The sequence below is a fragment of the Cajanus cajan genome, chromosome 1 (assembly GCF_000230855.2).
Source record: "Cajanus cajan strain Asha chromosome 1, NIPB_CcT2T_4, whole genome shotgun sequence".
In the NCBI taxonomy this organism is placed as follows: domain Eukaryota; kingdom Viridiplantae; phylum Streptophyta; class Magnoliopsida; order Fabales; family Fabaceae; genus Cajanus; species Cajanus cajan.
In genome coordinates this window covers 79,611,451-79,633,125 of record NC_138517.1, presented here as the reverse complement: position 1 = coordinate 79,633,125, position 21,675 = coordinate 79,611,451, and the positions used below count along the sequence as shown (strand labels likewise).

Here is a 21,675-nt window from a genome sequence, read left to right as displayed (position 1 = left end):
ATTACTACAAATGTGAAGCCTTTTATTTCCATCTCCAATCCTCCTTTATAACAACAAATCAAGAGGTACAGCAGCTAATGTCTCACAAGCTAAATAAACATAATCTAACCAAATAGACATGGCTTCGAATAATCTACTTTTCCTCCGAGGCACCAATTAATACATAGAAAAACCCACACAATAAAAATCTCACCTACAAAGAACCACGCTGGGGATAGATTTAGTTAAATCACTTCAATTTACATTTTTACTTGTTTTATACTGCACCCTCCTATCATACCTACCACAACCTATACTCTTATACCTATGGTGTTGTACAGTGCCAGAATGAATGATAAGGAGATACCCGGGGATGCTGTTGGCTGGAGATCGGTCTCCTTACATAGATATACACAACAGATCCCTGCAGTCTACACCATTTATGTAGTTTTAGGATGTTCTATCTGATGGCGCAAGCTCGTTTTTATCAGAATTGAGATTGATATTGGATTGTGATTCCTCAGCTGATGCAGCCTCATCCTGCTCATTCTCATTTTTCTTTGAATTCAAAAACCGACCTCCACATCCTCTTGCTCTCCTTAGTGCATGCAAATGTCGAGATTCATGCAAGTATGGCTGAAACATTTGTTTAAAGGTCAAGTAAGGGAATCCTTAGAGCCACACACAAAATATCAACATCAAGAAGTTAGCAGCTAACAGCACAACTTCTAGGAACCTTTATCCCTTCATTTTCCTTTTTTTAATAATTATCTTTTTTAAATCAAATTTTGGCATCATTAAAAAGGAACCTAAGAACGGATAGGGATAGATATACCTTCCGGTTCCTTGCAGCTTTTTTTTCTGATTCAGCTTTAGCACGGGACTGTCTACGTCTTAATATACCGTGATACTGTTTTGCATTGACAAACACAGGCTCCTCAACTGTATCAGTTGGCAAAGGAACACCTGCTTGTTGAATTCCCATTAACTGAAGATGGACCTGACCCAGGATATATAATTCGATAATATGAGAATCATAACAAGAAGCCACAATATTGCAAACATCCAAAAATTTAGAATGTACCATTGGATTTCCACCATAGGGTTGTGGGGGATAAGTTTGTGCATCATAGGGAGTAAAGATACTCCTGTAGTACGGATCTGGATATGGGTAAGTGGGCGGTGCCTTCAATTAGAGACATAAGCAACAAAAGTCAGTAAATTGAAAACAGAGTTTACCTTGTAAAATATGCTGGGTGACAGAAAAACCAACAGCTATGTAGCAAGATAAAAAAAAAATATATGTCCAGGAAGGGCAGGGGGTATGAAAGTGATTCAATTGCCTGACCAAGTCTGAGCAGCCACTTCTTACTTCTTTGATATCACATCAACATAGAAAATGGCACCAGCACTTGCTCAGGCAATCGTTCAACCTTCAATTGCCAGGATAAAAAAATTCTGGTCATTTCAAGAAAATAACCTCATCAACAAACGTAACCTCTAAAGAAACTTACTTAGACGGCAAAACTTCAGAGAAAACAACACTATTTGTCAGATTACAAGTCTTCATTTAAGCCATCCCAGGCTCTACACCAAGAGCCCTAGCAGTTTCTAAAACTTTAAAGCCCAGCATCAAGTATTACTTTCATATAATAATTAAAAATAACTTTCATTTTTGTTTATTAAGACTCGAGACACATGGGCTAACAAATTTTATCATGACAATATATTAGACAATATTCAGAATCAAATTTGTTCAATGGTAAAACAAATATGTATATCTCTTGTAACGATAACAGGTAAGAAGTGTTTGACGGCATAAAATGGCTATGGCCCATACAAAACAAAACATTCCCAAGCATTTTGAAATAGTTAAATATTAAGATACCAGCTCCAATGAAAGCACCGAGGATGGCAAACCAACAGGCCTTATTTACTAAGACAATTAAAAGATAGCCTATTAAAATTTGAAGTTCATACCACAGCATGTCCAGTTCCAAGCTGTGGAGGTGTTGCATACGGAACAACCTGAGTACCAATACCTGCATGAGAAATTCCATTTGCAGATAAAGGCTGAATTTGTGGTTCTGACTGCTGCTGTGCATCAGCTTCATTATCTATAAAACAGTGAGTTAAATAATTTCAGGATTCAGACATTACGTTCGTACTTTCTTTTGGGGTTGGGGCGGTGAGTTGGACAAGTCAAATGCATCACTTTAAGAAAAACACAACTTTAGATAGCATGGAAGACAAGCTAATTTTTTTTTAATAAGATAAATAACTAGAAGTCAACCTAATAAATAAAGGGCCATGAAACTTGGCAAGAGAAAATTTTCTACTCCACATGTACCACAACGGCACAACCAGAATGCAGAAGTATCTACTCCACTTGGAACACAAAAGCTCCAGATGTATGTTCAGTTTGTAAGTTTTAAAGGAAACAGAGGTTGTTGAATATATTTAGTTTGAAAGGAACTGAGAGAAAAAAAGGTATATTCTTCGAATGGAACTTTTATGCTAAATCCGTCAAATAAAGTGAGCTTTATATATTATTCTTTGTAATGTATTTATTTTATTTTCCTTGGGCATGGAGTGAGGCTTTATTTGCGGGGGCATGATATGAGTTGGCGGTTTCGGATCTTGAAGATTTATTATTAGTGCACACTATTCTGGTTAAAAGATAACTTCCTCTGCTACAGAACAGGGCTTTAGGATCTTGAAGATTTATTATTAATGCACACTACTCTGGTTAAAGATAACATCCTCTACAGAACAGGATTGTGTTGTTACGAACTCCTTCGATCTTAAATTAATGACTTTCAGTATTTCAAAATCACTGAGGGATGGCTATTCAATAAATCAATCAATTAAATAGAGATATTTATTACTAAGAAGTAAGAAGAGAAAGAAAAAGGAGAGAAAAGAGACAAAATTTAATTAATAATAAATTGCACAACAAGAAATAGACTCTAAAATTGAGAAGAACAAATAATACTTCTCAACAAAAGTTTTATTTTGTAAGGAATCCCAGCAACTAATCCAGTAAGAATTCTACACCATACGTAAAAACAGTAGCTGAGAAAACTGAATTTGCAAATTGTTTAATATTAATATATAGAGATAGTGTAATATGTGTCATTAAATTTTCTCAACAACAAAAAAAAAAGATTTAGTTTCTTACAAAGTTGTAATACAAAGGAGCCTACAAGTTCAAACAGATAACTTTTGGGCTTTCCCATTTTAAAGTCAAAGTTATTATAGAATTCAGGGTTAATTTCTGTACATCCAACAATTAGGAGTTTACTGCTTACTAACAATATTTTGTCTGGCATTTTTCCAAAGAGGAAACCGATAGACCACAAGAAAATAACAAATTATTACCAGGGAATAGTTAAAACAGATATGTTTCAATTTCTAGATGAATATTAATAAGATACTCAAATTTCAATCCACATTCCATCCTACACAGGCGCACCTTCCGGTGAGAGACAAAAAGTATCAAATAGACAGTTAAACTTCAATTGTTTCAGGGAAATATTTATCAGCTTTATTTTATGCACATTGTTACAGCTCAGGACTTCACACCATAATGTTTTAGAATATAAATTCCAGATTCACTTTAGATTTGTCAAGGGTGACATTCTTATTCTTATAAACAAACAGAAAATTAAAAACAATAGGGTAGTAGATTTTGTTGGTCGGAATGGTAACTGTTGTTTGAATTGCCAAAATCAAAATGGATGTCAGATAAGCTAACAAGGGAATAGCTAAAATTAGAACAAATAAGTTTCAAAGCTCAGTTTATGAAATATAAAATAAGAGGTTAAAGGCTTGAGATAAAACAATATTTGGGTTTCCCTAGGTACCCGTCACCCTTCTAAATTGTCTCTACGATGTCTTTTTTGTCTCCTCATATCTCCTTTTAAAGGGGCATACTCAGCAATTCTACATTTACTAGGACTTGTGTAGGCCATCATATATTTGTCTTACTTCCCCAAGATGGTTTTACATCTCACCCTATCCACTCATCAATCACAACATTCCTGAATTTTGTGCTATCCACCTTTCACTTGTGATTGCAGTTCAATACCCTGATTCCAGTTCACATAACATTGAAAGTCTAGCTGCAATTCAATAAAAATTTCACTGTAGCACATAACTTCTAGTGAACACTCTAGTATTAGCACAAATAGTATGTCAAGGTTCTCATTTCTGTTGAACAAATGTTCTTACATGGATGAACAAATCAGACAAGACAACACAAGAAATTTTCCCATAAATTGATCACTTTTGAGAAATGAATTTAATCCACTTATAATGAATTAAAAAGTTAGCTATGTAGCTTAAAAGAAAAATTGGAGAAGATTTTTATTTTAATGTAAATACCTGTGAGTTCATGAGTGGAAGAAGTCATGATTTCCTGATTTACATGCAATAGTGTCCAGATCTGGAAGCAGAACACATATTGTTAACAAAATTCAAGACTATTGCATACATGCTTCGAACAGAAAACAAAATCAGGAAAAAAATAAATTAAGAAAATGGAAAGGAAATATTATCTTTTGGATACTGTATGCAATTATAGTTTCTTCAAATGGAAAGGAAATGTTATCTTTTGGATATACTGTGTTAAAACATAGATGCAACCAGAAAACAAAAAATGAGACAAAAACTAATATCTAAGATGAATGGAGCTTGCAGATGAGGAATAGAGCCTGGCAAAATTTTAAATAAGCACAAAAAGTTGGTGCTGATGAATCAACTCAACAAGATGCTATATTTGTTATAATTGTTTATTAGCTATGCCTATATAAGTAGAATGAATACAGAGAAAGGGGGAAAAAAACACTTTAGAACTACAATACAATATCAAAGAAATGAAAAAAATCCATAGGGACCTTGCAGTGAACATGTATTTTTATGCTAGTATAGTATGCCCAACAGCCCAAGTATAACAAACATTCAAGCCTTTTCCCCAAAGGTGGGATTGGCCACATCCTACATGGATCAAACTATAGTGTTTTATTGTGAATCATGTCCATAGACAAACCATTGACCTATAAATCCTTTTCAATCATTTCACCTATAATTTTTCTCATTCTCCCTCTCCCTCCAGTGATAAGGCTACCTTCCATCTGATCTACTTTCTCAATTAAGGCATCTACCAATCTTCTCAATACATTCCCAAACCATCTAAGACAAGATTTTACCATTTTTTTCTACAATATGTGCCATCCTAATTTTTTCAGTGCACTCATATCTTGTCTAGTATGTCTACTCATCCAATGCAATATTCTCATTTCTGCTACATTGAATTTTTTCTCTTGTTGGTTTTTTGCAACCCAACAACACTCAATTCCATTTCCATACAACATCACATGTCTTATAGTTGTGTGGTAAAACTTCCCCTGAAGATTAAGTGGTACCTTTGTATCACAAATAATACTCAAGTCAAGGCACTCTCCTTTTTTTCCACCCGATTGAATCCTATGGTTTACATTCCCCTTTAACTCCACCATTTTGCATGATGGACTTGAGATACTTAAAACCATGTGACTTGTGGTAAGGTATGGTCTCCAATTCTCACCTCTAAGGTGGATTGAAGTGCCTCCCCCTAAACTTATAATCAATCATTTAATTTATCACCTATTACTGCAGCCAAGGGAGTAGAGAGTATAACAAGTAATTAAATTTTCATACAGATTACAAGAGTCCACTAAAAGGGTCTGCATAAGCCAATTCATTTGTACATCAAATTGTTTTAGCAGCATCAATTAATTATAGCTCTAATAATAGTAACCCTCTTGACAAACATATGGATTCTGAATTGGAATATAATGGATGGATCAAAATAAACTACTAATCCATTTAAGATATGCTAAAATTTAATTAAAACAACAAAACAAGGAAAAGTTGTTAACATATCCCATGTTGAAAAAAACGACATTATTCCTCATGTTGAGGCTTAACCTAATATCCTAAATTCAGCGCATAAACATCTCCTAAAATCACATCTGAAAACCATTATAATTATCCAGATACCAAACCAGCAATTATAAATTTGCAAGCAAAACCAAGGACAAAATCTACAATTACTGTCCATTTCCAATTCTTAACCCCAAATCCCAATACAATAGGTTTCAAAATCAAAGACTCATGAGCATAACCAATCAACAATACAAAGAAAGAAGTTAAGCACAAGCCAGCAAGTACGAGCTTTTTAAAAAAAAAAAAAATCTGATTACCTATCTATCCGAATCGAAATACGAGAATGAACAGCGAGGTTCCGAAAAACAGAAGAAAAAAAACGAAGGCAAAAAGAAAAGATTGGAAAGTGGGAAAGGGAAAAGCGAAGAAGAAGTGATGCAGTTTGTTGAATTGAGAAAAGGGAAGAGAGAGTGTTCTTACGAATTGGGAGTGTTGTTTTGTGTCGTAGCTGCCACCTATCCACACCACACCCACTCACCCAAATCACACAAATAAACCCACACTTACACTTAACTCACTTTCTAATTCCTATCATTTACTTTTCTCAAATTAACTTTCGTATTTTCCTCATTATAATTTTCTACCTATTAAAAAAAAAAAAATTAACTTCTTATTTTGTGTCCTTTTCCGTTTCAGAATAACTATGTTATCAATTGCTGATTCACAAAATAGTCGAGCATCCCTTAAGAACTTATAATTTTCTTCATAAATGTGCGTTTGAATCCTCCCTGATCCCGCTGTCAATTTTTTCATCTGTTTTATAAAGTTAAAAAAAATAAAATTAATGGTACAGATTAAATTTTCTTTCTCTTTCCAACCGCAGGTAATTCAAATGGTGGTTAAAGTGATCAACTTTATATTTTTCTTTTTTTACTTTAGTTTTATATTTTTTAAAAATATTTATTTTAGTTCTTTATTTTTTTTTAATTACTAATGTGATATATTTTCACGTAATTTACACTATATTTATTTATTTATTTGCTATTATCACTGACTGTTATGTTTTAATTATTAATAAAAAAATTCCCAATATCAACGTAAAAAAATTATAACTTAAAAAAAAACATTTATCATTTTTTCAATAAAAAAATAACGGTAGAATCTGGCTAATTGCGTTTAGAGAGATGCAATTTGTTTTTTCTTTTTTCAGATAATAAGTAAGTTATAGCGAAGAAAAGAAAGTAAAAAAGAGAAGAGTTGAGTTGGGCTTAGCCCATAAAAATCGGGGCGACCCGACCCATAGCCATAGGGTACATGAAAAAGAAAAACCCTAATGTGCAGCTCCTTAAGCAGCAAGAAGAGAAAGGGTTTGTGTAATCTGTGTGGTGCGTGAGGGAAGGAAGATGGTGTCAGGTTCCGGAATCTGTGCAAAGAGGGTGGTGGTCGACGCTCGCCACCACATGTTGGGGCGGTTAGCGTCGATCGTGGCGAAGGAGCTTCTCAACGGCCAGAAAGTGGTGGTCGTGAGGTGCGAAGAGATTTGCATCTCCGGAGGCCTCGTCAGGCAGAAGATGAAGTACATGAGATTCCTCCGCAAACGCATGAACACCAAACCCTCCCACGGTCCCATCCACTTCCGCGCTCCAGCTAAGATTTTCTGGCGCACTGTTCGTGGGTTGGTTTCTTCTATTTCAAATCTTCTATCTTTTTTATTTGGGCTTTAGGGTTCTGACATTTTCTGCTTTTAGAATGATACCGCACAAGACCAAACGTGGGGAAGCTGCTCTTGCTCGTTTGAAGGTTTACGAGGGGATCCCTCCTCCTTATGACAAGACCAAGAGAATGGTTGTTCCTGATGCTCTCAAGTATGTTTTCTATCTTTCTCATTTGTATGCTGATTTCTACTTTTATTAGGGTCTAATGTTTGTAATTTCAACCGATGATTAATTATGACTTTTAATGTTTTTCTATTAGAAACTTAGGCGTTGTATCCAAACTTACTCTTAATATTTGTGATTCACTGGAAGTGTGAAAAGCTTTTGTGTTGTTAGGGGTTGGTTATTAAGCTCTATCGCGTTGAATAAATAATTGTTGTTTCTCTTTTGAATGTTTAGCTAAATGATGTAAAAATGAAATCAGGGTCTTGAGGCTTCAGAAAGGACACAAGTACTGCGTGCTGGGTCGGTTGTCATCTGAAGTTGGATGGAGCTACTATGACACCATTAAGGTAGGTTTTTGCTTTGTGAGCTTTTGCTGCGCTAATCATTTTAAATGGGCATTTTCTACAATTATTCAGCATATTCTAATATGATCTTATCGCTAATTGTGAAGTCCATATATATGTTTTCGATTTATATATTATATATATTATTCCTATTGTTAAGTTTATGCAAACCTGGTTTCTTTTCTTTCCACAGTTCTGTAATATGGGTTGAAAGTTGTTATTTTCCTTGTTCGATATCGAAGGGGAATCTAAATTAGATTGTTGCATAAATTGGGTTTTATGCTAATTTGATTATGTATAAGCTATTGTTAACCTATAGTAGATAATAGATATGGATGTGTTGTTTGCTGATGTGAGTAATTGTTTTATTGCTTACAGGAGCTGGAGAAAAAGAGAAAGGAGAAAGCAGAGTTGGTTTACGAGAGAAAGAAGCAGCTCAACAAATTGAGGGTGAAGGCAGAGAAGATTGCTGAGGAGAAGCTCGGTTCCCAACTTGATATTCTTGCTCCTGTCAAGTACTGAGTAGTCTTTGCTAGTGTTTTCTAAATTTTGGGTGCCACATATAGCAAATTGAACTTTCCTTTCAAATTTTGTTAGTCTTTCATATATGTTATGGGATAATAGATCGGATATCTGATAATCTTGGAAGCTGTCTGTTATTTATTCGTGTGGTTTTGCAGAAATTTTGTCATCTAAGAAGTTTTCGTTGCCTTCCCCGATTACCCTTTGCTGTCTTTTAATCGAGTCATTTTAACGAAATTTGTTGGCAGTGTTTACTAGCAATTCTTGTTTGTTTCTGGTAGAATTTGTTTTTGAAATTGTTGGAATGATCCTTTGCTCGAACAAAATGTATGTGGCTGTAGTTCCCCTTTTACCCATGGAAGCTCTTGTTTCTATGGCTGTGCCATCAAGGTTATATGTACTAGAGTTTTTTATAAAGTACCTTCTGTGGAAAATAATTTTTTTAAAAAGTTTAAATATGTTTTTAATCTTAATTTAAAGTAAATTTGTTTTTAATTTTTTAAATTTAAAATTGATCTTGTAATTCTTATAATATTTTTAAAAAGTTGTTTTAGTTCTTATATTCAATATATTTTTTAAAAATATGTCAAATATTGTTGTACAAAACTTATTTAGTAATATTTTTGTTTGTGAAAAAATAATACTAAATTTGTTATATAATCGTTTCAATGTTATTTTTAATATGATATTAATAGTTTGAAGGGTTAAAAGAGGATTTTTGAAAATTATAAGAATAAAAAATTAATTTTAAATTTGAAGAGGCAAAAATAAGTTTAATTAAATTTAAGGAATTAAAAATATGTTTATGGGAAATAAAGATCATCTTAATACAAATTTACGCAACATCTATGCGGAGAAACAAGATATTCAAACTACACACGTTTTCTTTTCAACGATAGTATCCTCGATGAAAATAAATCGGTATGAATTTTTACACAGCAGAAACAAAGAAGAGTGCAAGGGTGGGAAGAAATGGCAAAATAAAATAATCAAAAATGAGTAAAAAATTGTGAGTAAGATGAAAAATAAAAATAAAAAAGGGCCTGAATAACGTTTCCTTCAGTTCGATGAAAAAATGTATATAAAAAAGCTAACTATTGCCCGCCGCTTTCAGACTCCGTTTCCAATCATGGGCCAAGTTATTCTAGTGAAACCTTTAGTGTAAGCTTGTGATTATGTTAGCAGATTATCATTGGGGATTAAGTATGTTTAGTTTATGATTTTTTTATTTTATTTTTACTTGTAGTTCTGAATAAATTTTGTTTTGTTTGTTTCTAAAACTTTCTCTATAAACAAAAGTGAAAATTTTATAGACTAAAAGTTAAAATCAGTAAAATTGTCATAACTCAAATTGGTAAAAACAATGACAATTGATAAAAATTTGAGAATTAAAATATATTTAATTCTTAAAAATAATTTATATTTAATTTTTTTTATCACTTTTTTATGTTTAGATTTACATATAAGTAAAAATCACATCGATCTATAAAGAAATGATTCTTTGTAGTTTTTGTCAAATGTAAAAGGAGAATGATAATTTATGATTTAGACTTTATTTCTAATGCACACTTAGTTTAAGGTCATTTGAATGTAGGTGACACCACACTTACTTAACACTCAATGAATCCCATTATTACTTGATACTTAACAAGTCACATAAATGGAAGTGATGGTTTAATTTAATGTGTATGAAAGTTATTTATTATTTTTTTCATTAAATATATTTTTGTTTTAATTATAAGAAACATACGAATGTTTTGAGTATATTAATTGTTTTTCTTTTATTGTTAAGAAAATTATATGTATAGAATATTTTACATTATTATTTAGTCACAAACTATTATGTATAATGAACTTGTTAATAATACTATCTTGAAAGTCATATCAATAATAATTAATAATTATTTTTAATTGATTGACAATATTTATTTATATCAACAACAATAATTTTTAATTAATTGATAACGTAAAATTATTTTACATCGATGACGTATAAATATCACAGTCAATTATTTATACCCTTTATTTATACCATTAACACCAATGTATTGTTGATTATTAACTCAAATATATTCATTATAAATTTTTTTTTTTGAAATCAGATGTAATGTAATTAAAAAATGATCACAGTAAAAATTATTAAAGTTCAATGATATTTGGAATAAGATTTAAATCTATAATATTAATTAAAATTATCCAAACTTAACTATTTATATTAATTTTGTTGAATTAACTATTTTTTCTCATATAGAAAAACACAAGGTACTAAGGTAGTGTAATTTAATACTTTAAAACTTATTGAGGGTTATTCATTTTTTTTCATCTAATTCTTTCATAACTATTACATCATATATTATAAACTGTATAATAACTATATGTTTACACATTATATATATATATATAGGTATATATACAATAAAATAAAATAATATATCATAGTCTAATAATAAATAATAACATAATAATTATGTTTAGTGAAATAGAATAAACTAAATCAAATCAATGAAAAAATATTTTTTTGATTGTTTCTTTAATTTACTTATATTTATAATTATAATTTTTTCGTATATATATATATATAAATAGAGAGAATGTTTCAAATAATTTTTTTCTTCTTATCAGAATAAAAATTATTCATAATTAGATTAAAATAGATAATTAATATTAAAAGATCATAAATAAAATTGTCATTAGAGACGATAATAATAATGATGACAATGTGTTAATGAATTATGATATGTATGCTTTTTAAGTTTAAAGTATTTTTTAGTAAAAATTAATAAATCAACTATACATAATAAAAAAATTTTATTGATGACAATTTAAATAATTTATAGTTTTGGTTGAGTGGGGGAGAAATTTGAGTATTTAGAAGCATGTGAACCTATGTTCAATCTTACCGTCTTTATAATCTTTTTATCTTTATTTTAAAAAACAATTTATTGGCTATTTTCTCATTAAATGTATTAATAATATTTTTATTTAATTTTGAAAAAAGGAATTAAGTATTCCTAAATTCATAGGAAGTAGCAACCTTACATCACATGGGTAGGTGAAGGCGAGAGAGAGGCAGTGACACTACGAGGAGCCAAGGAAAAACTAAAAAAACCCGACCTTTCCCTTTCGCCAAAGGATCATCAAACTGACCCAAATCAAAGCAGTTTGACACAGTTGTTGTTGTTGGTGTGCCACCTTCCTTATATTACACATTTACACCCATTCTTATCATTCTCAATTCTCAATATTATTACACTTGTTCACTTTTCAAACCCATCCCTTCTTCTGCTGTCACAACTTCAACACCCTCGATCTTAAGATGGCTCCTTTGGCCTTGTCTCAGGTACATCCCTTTCTCCACGCTGTCACTGTTTTGCCTTCGCGGAATAAATGGGTCACCCCAAACGGCATCAAAATTTCACCTTTTCTTTACTTGTTTTTTTTTGGCTCTATTTATCTATTTGGGTTCTTAAGTGGTGAGTCAAGACGTGTTTGTAGAACGTCAAAGCTTAGAAATTTAACCCAAGTGGGGGTTTAAAATGATTTTTGTTTCTCCCTAAGTTTTTCAGTTACCGAGTGAAATTTAATTCATGAACTAAGACTTTTGTGGGGGTTTAGCAGATGGCTGCAACTGTTCCTGTTGGCAACGATTTGACTCTCAGAAGATCTGCGTTTAAGGTTTGACAGTACTTTTGATTCGTTTTTTCTGCCTTTTGACTTTGGAAACATGCTAATCTGATGCTTCTGCTGGTTGTGTCATGTTAAATTACAGATCATGTTGTCTGAAGAATGTTTAGTTATGCTAGTTTTTTATGAGTATGTTAATTTAGTTTTCTGTTAAAATACTTTGAGGGATCAACTGTAGCGATTAGGGGATGTTCATGTTTATTTCTGAATGCGTTTAGATAAAGCCATGTTTACAATACATTTGATTCGGTTCGTTTCTGTACCTGCTTGATTGGAATGGGGTTGAAGAAATATGGGGTGGAGGTGAAGGTTTTATATTTTGGTCAAAAGGCTAGGCTAACCTCCTAGGTTGGCTATAATCCATTAACCTGTGGCTTGAACATTATATTAGAAAAACGCAGAGTTTTAAGTATTTTGGTGTCCACTTAACACATGTATATTTTGAGTTTTGCTTCTTGTTTTGACTTAACATGTGTTCTGAGTTTTACACATTGTTTCTTTAGATACTTGTGTTATTATATATCAATTGATTTTCATAACTGGACTGTCAAGGCACTATGTATAGTACTGCAGTTGTTAGAATAAGAGATTCTGTTTATATAATTACGTTATGAAATTTAGCTTCCTATATTTTGTTTAGTAACTTGTATTCTTAAGGAAAACTACACTTGATGATGCAGGCCCCTAGCTTAAACTTCTCCAATAAATCATGGGCACCAGTATTTACTTTGGACTTGAAGGCAAACAACTCTTGTTTGAGAAGTCGACAAGTGATATGCATGTCAGTGCAACAAGCAAGTGCACCCAAAGTTACTGTCTCACCTTTAGAATTGGAAGATGCTAAAGAACCTCCCTTGAACCTATACAAGCCTAAAGAACCCTATACAGCAACAATTGTTTCTGTTGAGAGGCTAGTGGGACCAAAGGCTCCTGGGGAAACTTGTCATATTGTGATTGATCATGGTGGGAATGTTCCCTACTGGGAAGGACAAAGTTATGGTGTCATTCCACCAGTAAGTGGCTTATTAATGATAGTTATTCTTTGCTTCCTGTCGTTCCTTCTGAGTAATGATCGTGAATCTATCATGATTGATCTATGCCTAAAGATTTTTTGGATAAATTAATTTTGATGGAAGGACTGCATTTTTGATATTTAACATTGTTCAATTATGTGTTCTTTCCCAAAGAACTTAATATTATTAGTCATCATCAGAATTTAAGCTGATTCTGCCCCCTCTTCCCCCCTCCACCTTCCATCTAAAAATTAATGGTTCCTTTGAGCTTATTATATCATGTGTAAAGCATTATTCCTTTTTTCATTGGGTCAGATGTTGAAGTTCATGCATTTGAAATTCTGAATGATTTCACAACTTGCAAATACTACTTTACATTGGTGGCAGGGTGAAAATCCAAAGAAACCTGGGGCTCCCCATAATGTCCGACTATATTCAATTGCTTCCACAAGGTATGGAGACTTTTTTGATGGTAAAACAGCGAGCTTGTGTGTGCGCCGTGCTGTTTATTATGATCCCGAGACAGGAAAAGAAGATCCATCCAAGAATGGCATTTGTAGCAACTTTTTGTGTAACTCAAAGCCTGGAGACAAAATTCAGATCACAGGTAAGAGCCAACTCTTTTTACTCCAGCAAAAGTTGACATAATTTCTCAATTCTTCTATAACTTCCCAAAATTTGTATTCCGACAAAGTGATGCCCCAGTCCACCTTGCTCAGTTGGGGATTTTCTAATCTCTTCTTATTTATTCATATGGGGCTTGGTTAAGAAAAATGATAAACTAAATAAATAAAAAGTATACTATATGTTAGTTTAATTACCAATTAGTACTAAACTGCATATCCAAATTCATTAGTTTGAGCTTGAAAGTTTTGGTTCAGTTTTATGGTTATGCCCCTATTGGATTTTAATGCTCAGTGGTTGTGTTTTCTCGCAATATTTGACATTATAAAATTTATAATATCCTTTCACTTTCCGTTAAATACAGTGGTCATTCATCCTTTCGTCCTTGATTTTTTCTATTTCATTTTGGTTTGTCCATCTCTACTGATAAAAGTTGCAATGTTGTTTACATCCTAAACTGTAATGCTCAATGTTTGTGTGTTTGTTTCCTGCAATATTTGACATATAAAATTTATAATACCCCCCCCCCCCCCCCCTCTCAAAAAAATTGTCCTTCAAAACTTGGCGGACACATTAATCCCTGGGAATGTAAAACCCCTTTCTAGTTCATAGAAATCACAATGTTAATATCAAGTCTTGAACACAAGACACGTTAGCCCCTTAAAAGGACCAGTATGATTGACATTTGTTGTTCTTAGGAACTAAGGTGCGGTTTTATGCATTCTTAGGAACTAAAGTATCCACCGCCAAATTTCTCACAATTGAAAAGCAGTTATTCTATAATTTTGTGATAGTATAACAAGACCTACATGAGGTCCATATTCCACGTGAAGCAAATTATAGTGCTGATTTCCTGGCCAAGTTAGTACTTTAGTAGTCCTGGTTGTTTGGAGCATCATCCCACCTCTATTTTAACTTTCTTTTATTGTCTCTGTTCTTTTGTTCTTTCTTTTGTTAGCTCTTGTTTTTGTTCATTTTGTCTTGCTTCTCCACTCACCAAGAAAAGAAAGATATATAACAAAATGGTGAGGCAAACAAACTTGCAATGTTTTAACTAGTCTTAGGTTGTCAAGTATTTCACATTACAAATGTTGGTGAACTTGCATCTTCTTGGCTAGGAATTGAGTCATCTACAATTTTTGGGCAGGCCCTTCAGGAAAGATAATGCTTTTACCTGAGGATGACCCTAATGCTACCCACATCATGATTGCCACCGGTACCGGTGTCGCTCCATTCAGAGGCTATCTGCGTCGAATGTTCATGGAATCAGTCCCTACATTCAAGTTTGGTGGACTGGCATGGCTTTTCCTTGGAGTTGCCAATTCTGACAGTCTTCTCTATGATGATGAATTCAGCAAATACCTCAAGGATCACCCGAACAATTTCCGCTATGACCGAGCCCTTAGCAGAGAACAAAAGAACAAAAATGGAGGCAAAATGTATGTTCAGGATAAGATTGAGGAGTATAGTGATGAAATCTTCAAACTCCTGGATAATGGGGCCCACATTTATTTCTGTGGTCTAAAAGGGATGATGCCTGGGATCCAAGACACACTGAAGAGGGTTGCTGAGCAAAGAGGGGAAAGCTGGGAAGAGAAGCTTTCACAGCTTAAGAAGAACAAACAATGGCATGTTGAAGTCTATTGAGATTCTCTAGTGCAGATTGCAGAGTAGTCCCCTTTGTCTGAAAGGAGAAAAAAACAAAAACAAAACAGAAACATTTTCATTTGGTACATTTCATTAATAATATTCATTAAGCTGCTTGAGTAGCTGTACTTGTTCTGTATTAGTAAATTGCAATGATATATTGTCTTCTTATGGATACAGAATTGAAAATCCATGTCAATGGTGGTGGCAATATTGTAGAGTCCATTTTGTTAAGGGTTTTCATATTTTCTTTAACCAAAATTTTAATTTTAATTTTAATAAGGAGAAAAATGTTTGCAATATTCTTTTTAACATTCTTTTATCAACACTTTCTCTATAATTAGTTAAAATTGATTGAAAATCATAATTTTTTTTTGGGGAGTTTTACTATTAAAGTGAGAATTTCAGTAAATTCAGGTTGCTAGTAATATTTTTTTTATAATCTTTTTAGTATACTTTTTGAAACTTTTATTTAAAATTTATTAAAAATTATAAAATTTTAAGTCACGGCAAATTTCTTGTAATGAAAAGTGAGATTTACTAAATTTTGTAATTCTTAATGAAGTTTAATTAGCTAATATCAGTTTTCAAAAGAGTATTAAAATTGTTGGTATTTTTCTCCTATGAAATATAATCAAGGCCGAGTATAATGAAAAAAGAAATAAAAAAAAATTATGCAAGAGTATTAGAACTTGAATGAGGATGAGTTCCTTTAAATTATTTGGTTATTTAATAATATTGCGAGAATTTTGTCGTATTTCATAACCATCAGCAATAATATGTGATCGACGATGACAAAAAGTCATTATTTACAAAACATTTTACTCAACAAGTCAAGACGTAATCCTTATTATTTTGTTTTATTTTTAAAGATCACTTTATAGTAATATTCAAAAAAGCAAATTAGGATTGCTCTTCTTAACGTGCTTATTCAACTCAATACGAAATAGTATAATGTCTTGTATAATATTCGAATAGCATTATGTTAGGGAAAAAAAATGAGAGGCTCATTTTAGCTATGAACATGTGACTATTTGAGAATAGCTTTTATTGTTCACGGTGATTTTATTTAAAATGAATGAGATTGTTTTTAAGGGAAGATAGTTAATTAAACAAGATTGTCTATAATAGAATATATATTTATAATTTATATGAAAATAATGTAATTTTAACATGACAAAGATAAAATGAAAAAAGAAAAAAGAAAAAAGAAGAAAGAAGTAGAAAGCAATAATGTGAAAAGGACAATGGAGAAAACGGTGCAGGTGCTTTATGGATATCCGATTGTGATAGATAGTCACAAAACAAAACGCCTTTTTCGAAGGTTTCTTACCATGAAATCCTTCCACAGAACATCAAACGCTTAAAACCTAAGCAATCTAAAACAAAAATACAATTACAATTACATCACTCATAACACTTTTCACTTTCCCACACCCAGTATTATTTTTATTCTCTTTGAAAATATTTTTCTTCAGAAATAAAATTCTTAAAACATATAAAAATGTTCAACTATTTAATACAATGTACTTAGTTAAAGTGATTCGACATATAGTTTTTGATTAATAATTATTGGAATTTAATATCCAACTTAAACATTTGAATCTCACAATTAAAAAATAAGGAATTTATTTTTTACTCAAAATAGCTATTTAATATTTATAAAAATAAGGAAAAATATAATATCAATTACACCAATATACTATTTTATTTAAAAAAGCATTGAATTAAAAATAAAATTTATTCTCCGTTTCCCTTCATTTCAAAAGTCAAGTCCAAAGTCCATATCATACAATGACACTATCTTTATCTTTTGTACTAGATGAATGAAAATTACTAATAATATTAATTTTTTTAAAAGACAAAACTCAGATATAATACCATAAATATTGTTGTTGTTCTTTAATTGAAATTAAAATTTTATTTTAGTAATATAAGCAATTAAAGATGAAACTTCAATTCAAATTGTAAAAAACACTAATAATATCAATATTGTATCTAAGTTTTTAACACCTTGTTTATTATTGAGTAAATTGATTTAAGTTACAATATAACAAAAATAATAGACCTAAGTTTTTTTTTTTTTTTTTTTAACTGAAACACATGTATTTTCTGTGAAGAGAGTTTTGCTTTAGGACAAGAACATCACCATTTATGAGCGAAATTTTTTTCTCTCTCATAACTATATAATTAGGATTTTTTTTGGATCTTTACTTTGGTGTAAAATATCTTCTTATCTTGTTAAAAATATATTATCTAACATAATTTTAAAGTTAATCTTTCATGTTTGTGGAAGTATTAAATATTACAAATTTGAGTTATATGATTTCTCATTTGACAATTTTTTATTTTATAATTTTCAATAAATCTTAATAATAATAATAATAATAATAATAATAATAATAATGGAGTTAGTACTAGAGAGTGTGTAGTGTATGCATAAGGTAGGTGATGTATGTATAAGTTATCTAATCAAATCTAATAAAAGAAATAATGAAAAAATGATGTTAAATAAAAGTATTGCTTGCGTGTATATATATATATATATATAATAATATAAATCCCATTGTGACTACCATTCTCTTCCGTTTACCGATCCCACGATTCTGTTTCTCCTGATGCCGTCGCTCTCGGGACTCGCCGCCGCGATCCTCATCGCGATCGCCCTACTTCTCGCCGGACACTCCGCCGCCCGCGATCTCCGCCCCTCGGAGCACGGCCTCGTGTTCCAGGCCTCGCCGCCGGCCAATTCATCGCCGGAGATGAGGTCCTTCTTCAGCACCGCCAAGGGCTCCTCTCCCTCCGGCGCGCCGCTCCGGAACGCCACGGAGTCCCTGCCGCCGTCGTGGTGGGGAGTCGGAGGCGGCGGCGGAGGAAGAAGCCCGGTGCGACGAGCGTTGACGACGGCGAGCTTAGTGTGCGGGATCACAGGTGGCGCTCTGTTAGTGGCTTCGGTGTTACTTTATCTGTTTAAGCAGCGAAGAAAGCAAACGCAAAACGAATCGTTTGGCACTTGTAATAATAATAATAATAATAATAATATTAATAGTAATAATTATCTTAATGATGGCAATAACAAGCTTCAGATTGTGCCAGTTGTACGCAATTCTTGACTTCAATTCCCACTCTCTACTCTCGTGTGTAAATGATGGATGTTCCTCCTTTTCTATATTTTTTATTATTATTGTGTACTATTATTTTTTGGTGTTCAAATTATTTGTATGTTACAAAAGTTGTGCAAATAAATTAACGCTCTCATTATTACTCTCTTCGTCACTATACTTTTCTCAATTATATTTTTTTTATCTTTATAATTTCATAAATTTTATCTTTTATTCAATTATAAAATTATGGAGGGAAAAAATAATTATACCTAAATTAATTTAGTTGGACGGGAATTTTTTATTATTATATATTACTTATTTATTTATTTTATTTGTTAGTTATTAATTTATTTTAGAGTGGCAGGCTAATTTTTTTTTCTCTCTAATCTGCAATCAAGTGAAGTGACTTGTGAATGAATATATGAATTTTAGTAAAGTGAGTTTTTTTTTTTTGTTTTTTACATACTCTGATTTGTGGTCAAATATGTGACTTGTTAGATCAATATACAATTTGGATAAAATCTACAACATGATTTCTTAGATTTTGTTGTTTAAACTATGAAGGCCTAGTATTTTTATTAGGTTATAACAATTTGGGTGTGAACTTACCACAATGTAAACATGCATAACTAAGTCTCCTATACAATTAGTTTGTTGATTATTCTTCAAATACTATGTCTCTTCCAATACTTAGTTAGAGATTTTGGCCCTTGATCGACCTTGTACCTACTCATTTTGGTTACTTTATACGCATATGGTTCGACTTGACCCTCATACGAATCAACAATGATCACTTTATAATTAGTATAACACGACCTGACTCCTATATTGTGGTTACTTATAAATAGCATGCCTCGACCTTGTCTACATATTACATTAACTAAAGTCTTAAAAGAGACTCAACTATCTACTTTGAGAGTCAACTACTCAAAAATGATTTTTCAACAACTGAGCTCATAGAGCATCACAATAATATTCTCACAATAGGATATCCAACTTTTGAAAATACTCTCTCCTCTAATCCTATGTCAATCAACACAACGTGCCTTAATGCCTGAAGCATTCTTAGCACCATTGCCCCAACATTACAATAATATCATTATCAATATGCATTATCTCAAAACAATTTATAAAGAACTAGCAACATATATCAACATACATCATATGAGATATACATCTACAGTCTACATGCTCACCATTTTATCAACCAAACAACATGATTTCATAAGACAACCCAAGTTGGCTCCATTCTCCCTACGCCCAATGTCATTAAGGTAGAGAGCTCTCGAGCTCGCCTACACCCGATATCACTTAGCTTGCTCCTGACGTGAATGAGACAAAGAGCCTTTGTTGCAATCACAACTAGCGTCTAGTGTTGTCTAAACAGAGAGTCTTTGTCTAGATCACACTTAACGCCTTTCAACTAGGGCTCGACATCACTAATTCAAAGAGCTCTAAAGGCTTTCACGCTTAGCACCATTCAACCTATGCTCAACATGACTAAGTTAGAGACATCTCCTTTAACTTAAGCCCGACATTACTAATTTCAAGCCCAGTATCAGTGAGGAAGAGAGCCTTTAACCTATATCATGCTCAAGCCTTGAAGTTGCACCTGACGAGGTGGTGAAATATACATTTGACAAAATCATGAAATCACTCAATCCACCTAAAACTCAAAAGATTCTAAGCATGTAACATAACAATATACATCCACCCACCCTACACAACTCATTTCTCATCAAAATAAAAATATGCTACCACCAATTACCTAAAATCACCAAAATCACCTCAACATACTTCAAAACATCCAAAACTCACCAAAACATGAATTTCACTCCAAAATCATCAACATAGCCATGAATTTAGATAAATTCAAGCACATACAACTTCAACAATCAACAAAATTTGAGTTATAGTTTCTCTTACCTCAAGGTTAACAAGAATAAAAGGAAGAAGAATATAGGCTCCGAACTAACTTTAAGAGGCTCTACATGACACAAGTTTTGATTCACGACTCTACTAACATAAATCAACAATACAACTTCTCAAAATCTCCGAGGAAGGATTACTCACTTGAAGGAAGGTTTAGGGAAGAAGAGGTTCTCTCATACTCCAAAACTCTTCTCTCTAAACTATCTCTTTAGGATTTCTTAAGAATGAACTTATGAAACTCAAGTTTAAAAAAAAAAAACCTTATATACCTTCCCCTTCATGTTAAACTGAACCTATGCCAAGAGAAATTTCTAAAGGCTTAAAACTCACAAAAATTCTTAAATTTATGAAGTTTCTTGGTCAATAAACAACGATTCTCCACATTATAATAATTAATAAAATCAGCAATAATTAGTAAAAATATATAGTGTTATAAAATGAACAGAAATAAATAGTTGTATATTTAAATAGTTTATTTTTGTTAACATTTTATGAATATATAAAAAAAACGCTAAGAGGATAAGCTTTATACTATATTAAAAAGTAAACTTTTAAATTACTACAGCAGTCTTTAAGAAAGTTATCAACGTATTTTAGAACATTATTATGTATGATACATTATATGGAGCTGCAAATCGGAAAAGAAAATCTATTTCATTTATTTTCTCTCCATTCTTTCATTTATATGATTTTAAAAGTAAATAATATTACTGTAAAAAAAATAATAACATTCTTCATTAAATATGTATCATCTCTACTAATTTATTTCCTCAAAACTTTTGCAATGGAAGAAAAATAAAAATAAAAAATGGAGAAGATCTTCATCCCTAAAAATTGCGAGGTGGAAATAATAGAAGTTGTAACATCATCCGTTGAATATATTTCCTCATATATAAATTAAAATAATTATTTTAAACAATAGTACTTTTAGGAATTATCTTTAATGTGAGATTTTTTAGTTGAGTTTTTTCATTAAAGTATTTTAAGCATTTTTCTTAACTTCTCATCACTTACAATT

At 31.9% G+C, this 21,675-nt stretch overlaps 4 protein-coding genes across 11 annotated transcripts; 3 read left to right on the top strand and 1 right to left on the bottom strand.

The window, feature by feature from the left end:
• Nucleotide 1: 1 nt before the first annotated feature.
• LOC109803477 (nuclear transcription factor Y subunit A-7) lies at nt 2-6,545 on the bottom strand. Of its 7 annotated transcripts, none has more exons than XM_020365075.3 (6): nt 6,388-6,544; nt 4,366-4,426; nt 2,022-2,096; nt 1,064-1,165; nt 815-979; nt 2-615 (listed from the first exon to the last, which is right to left on the bottom strand). In XM_020365075.3, exons 2-6 carry the CDS (start codon nt 4,375-4,377, stop codon nt 430-432), a joined length of 540 nt encoding a protein of 179 aa, XP_020220664.1. In that variant the 5' UTR covers nt 4,378-4,426; nt 6,388-6,544; the 3' UTR covers nt 2-429. The 7 variants fall into 7 exon arrangements, with proteins under 7 accessions (XP_020220664.1, XP_020220662.1, XP_020220665.1 ...); XM_020365073.3 differs by having other exon boundaries at nt 1,960-2,096; nt 6,388-6,542; XM_020365076.3 differs by having other exon boundaries at nt 6,225-6,435.
• Nucleotides 6,546-7,239: 694 nt separating this feature from the next.
• LOC109803648 (large ribosomal subunit protein uL13w) lies at nt 7,240-8,853 on the top strand. The gene is made up of 4 exons (XM_020365318.3): nt 7,240-7,582; nt 7,656-7,772; nt 8,047-8,134; nt 8,510-8,853. The coding sequence occupies exons 1-4, from the start codon at nt 7,311-7,313 to the stop codon at nt 8,651-8,653; spliced, it is 621 nt and encodes a 206-aa protein (XP_020220907.1). The 5' UTR covers nt 7,240-7,310; the 3' UTR covers nt 8,654-8,853.
• A 2,845-nt stretch (nt 8,854-11,698) lies between these two features.
• Nucleotides 11,699-15,820, top strand: RFNR2 (root FNR 2). Of its 2 annotated transcripts, none has more exons than XM_020366038.3 (5): nt 11,699-11,993; nt 12,272-12,328; nt 13,018-13,350; nt 13,738-13,957; nt 15,122-15,820. In XM_020366038.3, exons 1-5 carry the CDS (start codon nt 11,970-11,972, stop codon nt 15,619-15,621), a joined length of 1,134 nt encoding a protein of 377 aa, XP_020221627.1. In that variant the 5' UTR covers nt 11,699-11,969; the 3' UTR covers nt 15,622-15,820. The 2 variants fall into 2 exon arrangements, with proteins under 2 accessions (XP_020221627.1, XP_020221626.1); XM_020366037.3 differs by having other exon boundaries at nt 12,269-12,328.
• Nucleotides 15,821-18,153: 2,333 nt separating this feature from the next.
• On the top strand, nt 18,154-18,897 carry LOC109804448 (GATA zinc finger protein). Its single transcript, XM_020366274.3, has one exon. The coding sequence runs from the start codon at nt 18,240-18,242 to the stop codon at nt 18,732-18,734; it is 495 nt and encodes a 164-aa protein (XP_020221863.1). The 5' UTR covers nt 18,154-18,239; the 3' UTR covers nt 18,735-18,897.
• Nucleotides 18,898-21,675: the final 2,778 nt, after the last annotated feature.

Bases quoted from the DNA above. Each gene is read 5' to 3' on its own strand.
- LOC109803477 (XM_020365071.3), bottom strand. From the start codon at position 4,393: ATGACTTCTTCCACTCATGAACTCACAG. The intron at 2,097-4,365 runs GTATTTACATTA...ACTGTTTTATAG, and splicing joins TTCCACTCATGAACTCACAG to ATAATGAAGCTGATGCACAG. The intron at 1,166-1,959 runs GTATGAACTTCA...CTCTAATTGAAG, and splicing joins TTGGAACTGGACATGCTGTG to GCACCGCCCACTTACCCATA.
- LOC109803648 (XM_020365318.3), top strand. From the start codon at position 7,311: ATGGTGTCAGGTTCCGGAATCTGTGCAAAGAGGGTGGTGGTCGACGCT. The intron at 7,773-8,046 runs GTATGTTTTCTA...AAATGAAATCAG, and splicing joins GTTGTTCCTGATGCTCTCAA to GGTCTTGAGGCTTCAGAAAG. The intron at 8,135-8,509 runs GTAGGTTTTTGC...TATTGCTTACAG, and splicing joins GCTACTATGACACCATTAAG to GAGCTGGAGAAAAAGAGAAA.
- RFNR2 (XM_020366037.3), top strand. From the start codon at position 11,970: ATGGCTCCTTTGGCCTTGTCTCAG. The intron at 12,329-13,017 runs GTTTGACAGTAC...TTGATGATGCAG, and splicing joins TCAGAAGATCTGCGTTTAAG to GCCCCTAGCTTAAACTTCTC. The intron at 13,351-13,737 runs GTAAGTGGCTTA...CATTGGTGGCAG, and splicing joins GTTATGGTGTCATTCCACCA to GGTGAAAATCCAAAGAAACC.
- LOC109804448 (XM_020366274.3), top strand. From the start codon at position 18,240: ATGCCGTCGCTCTCGGGACTCGCCGCCGCGATCCTCATCGCGATCGCC.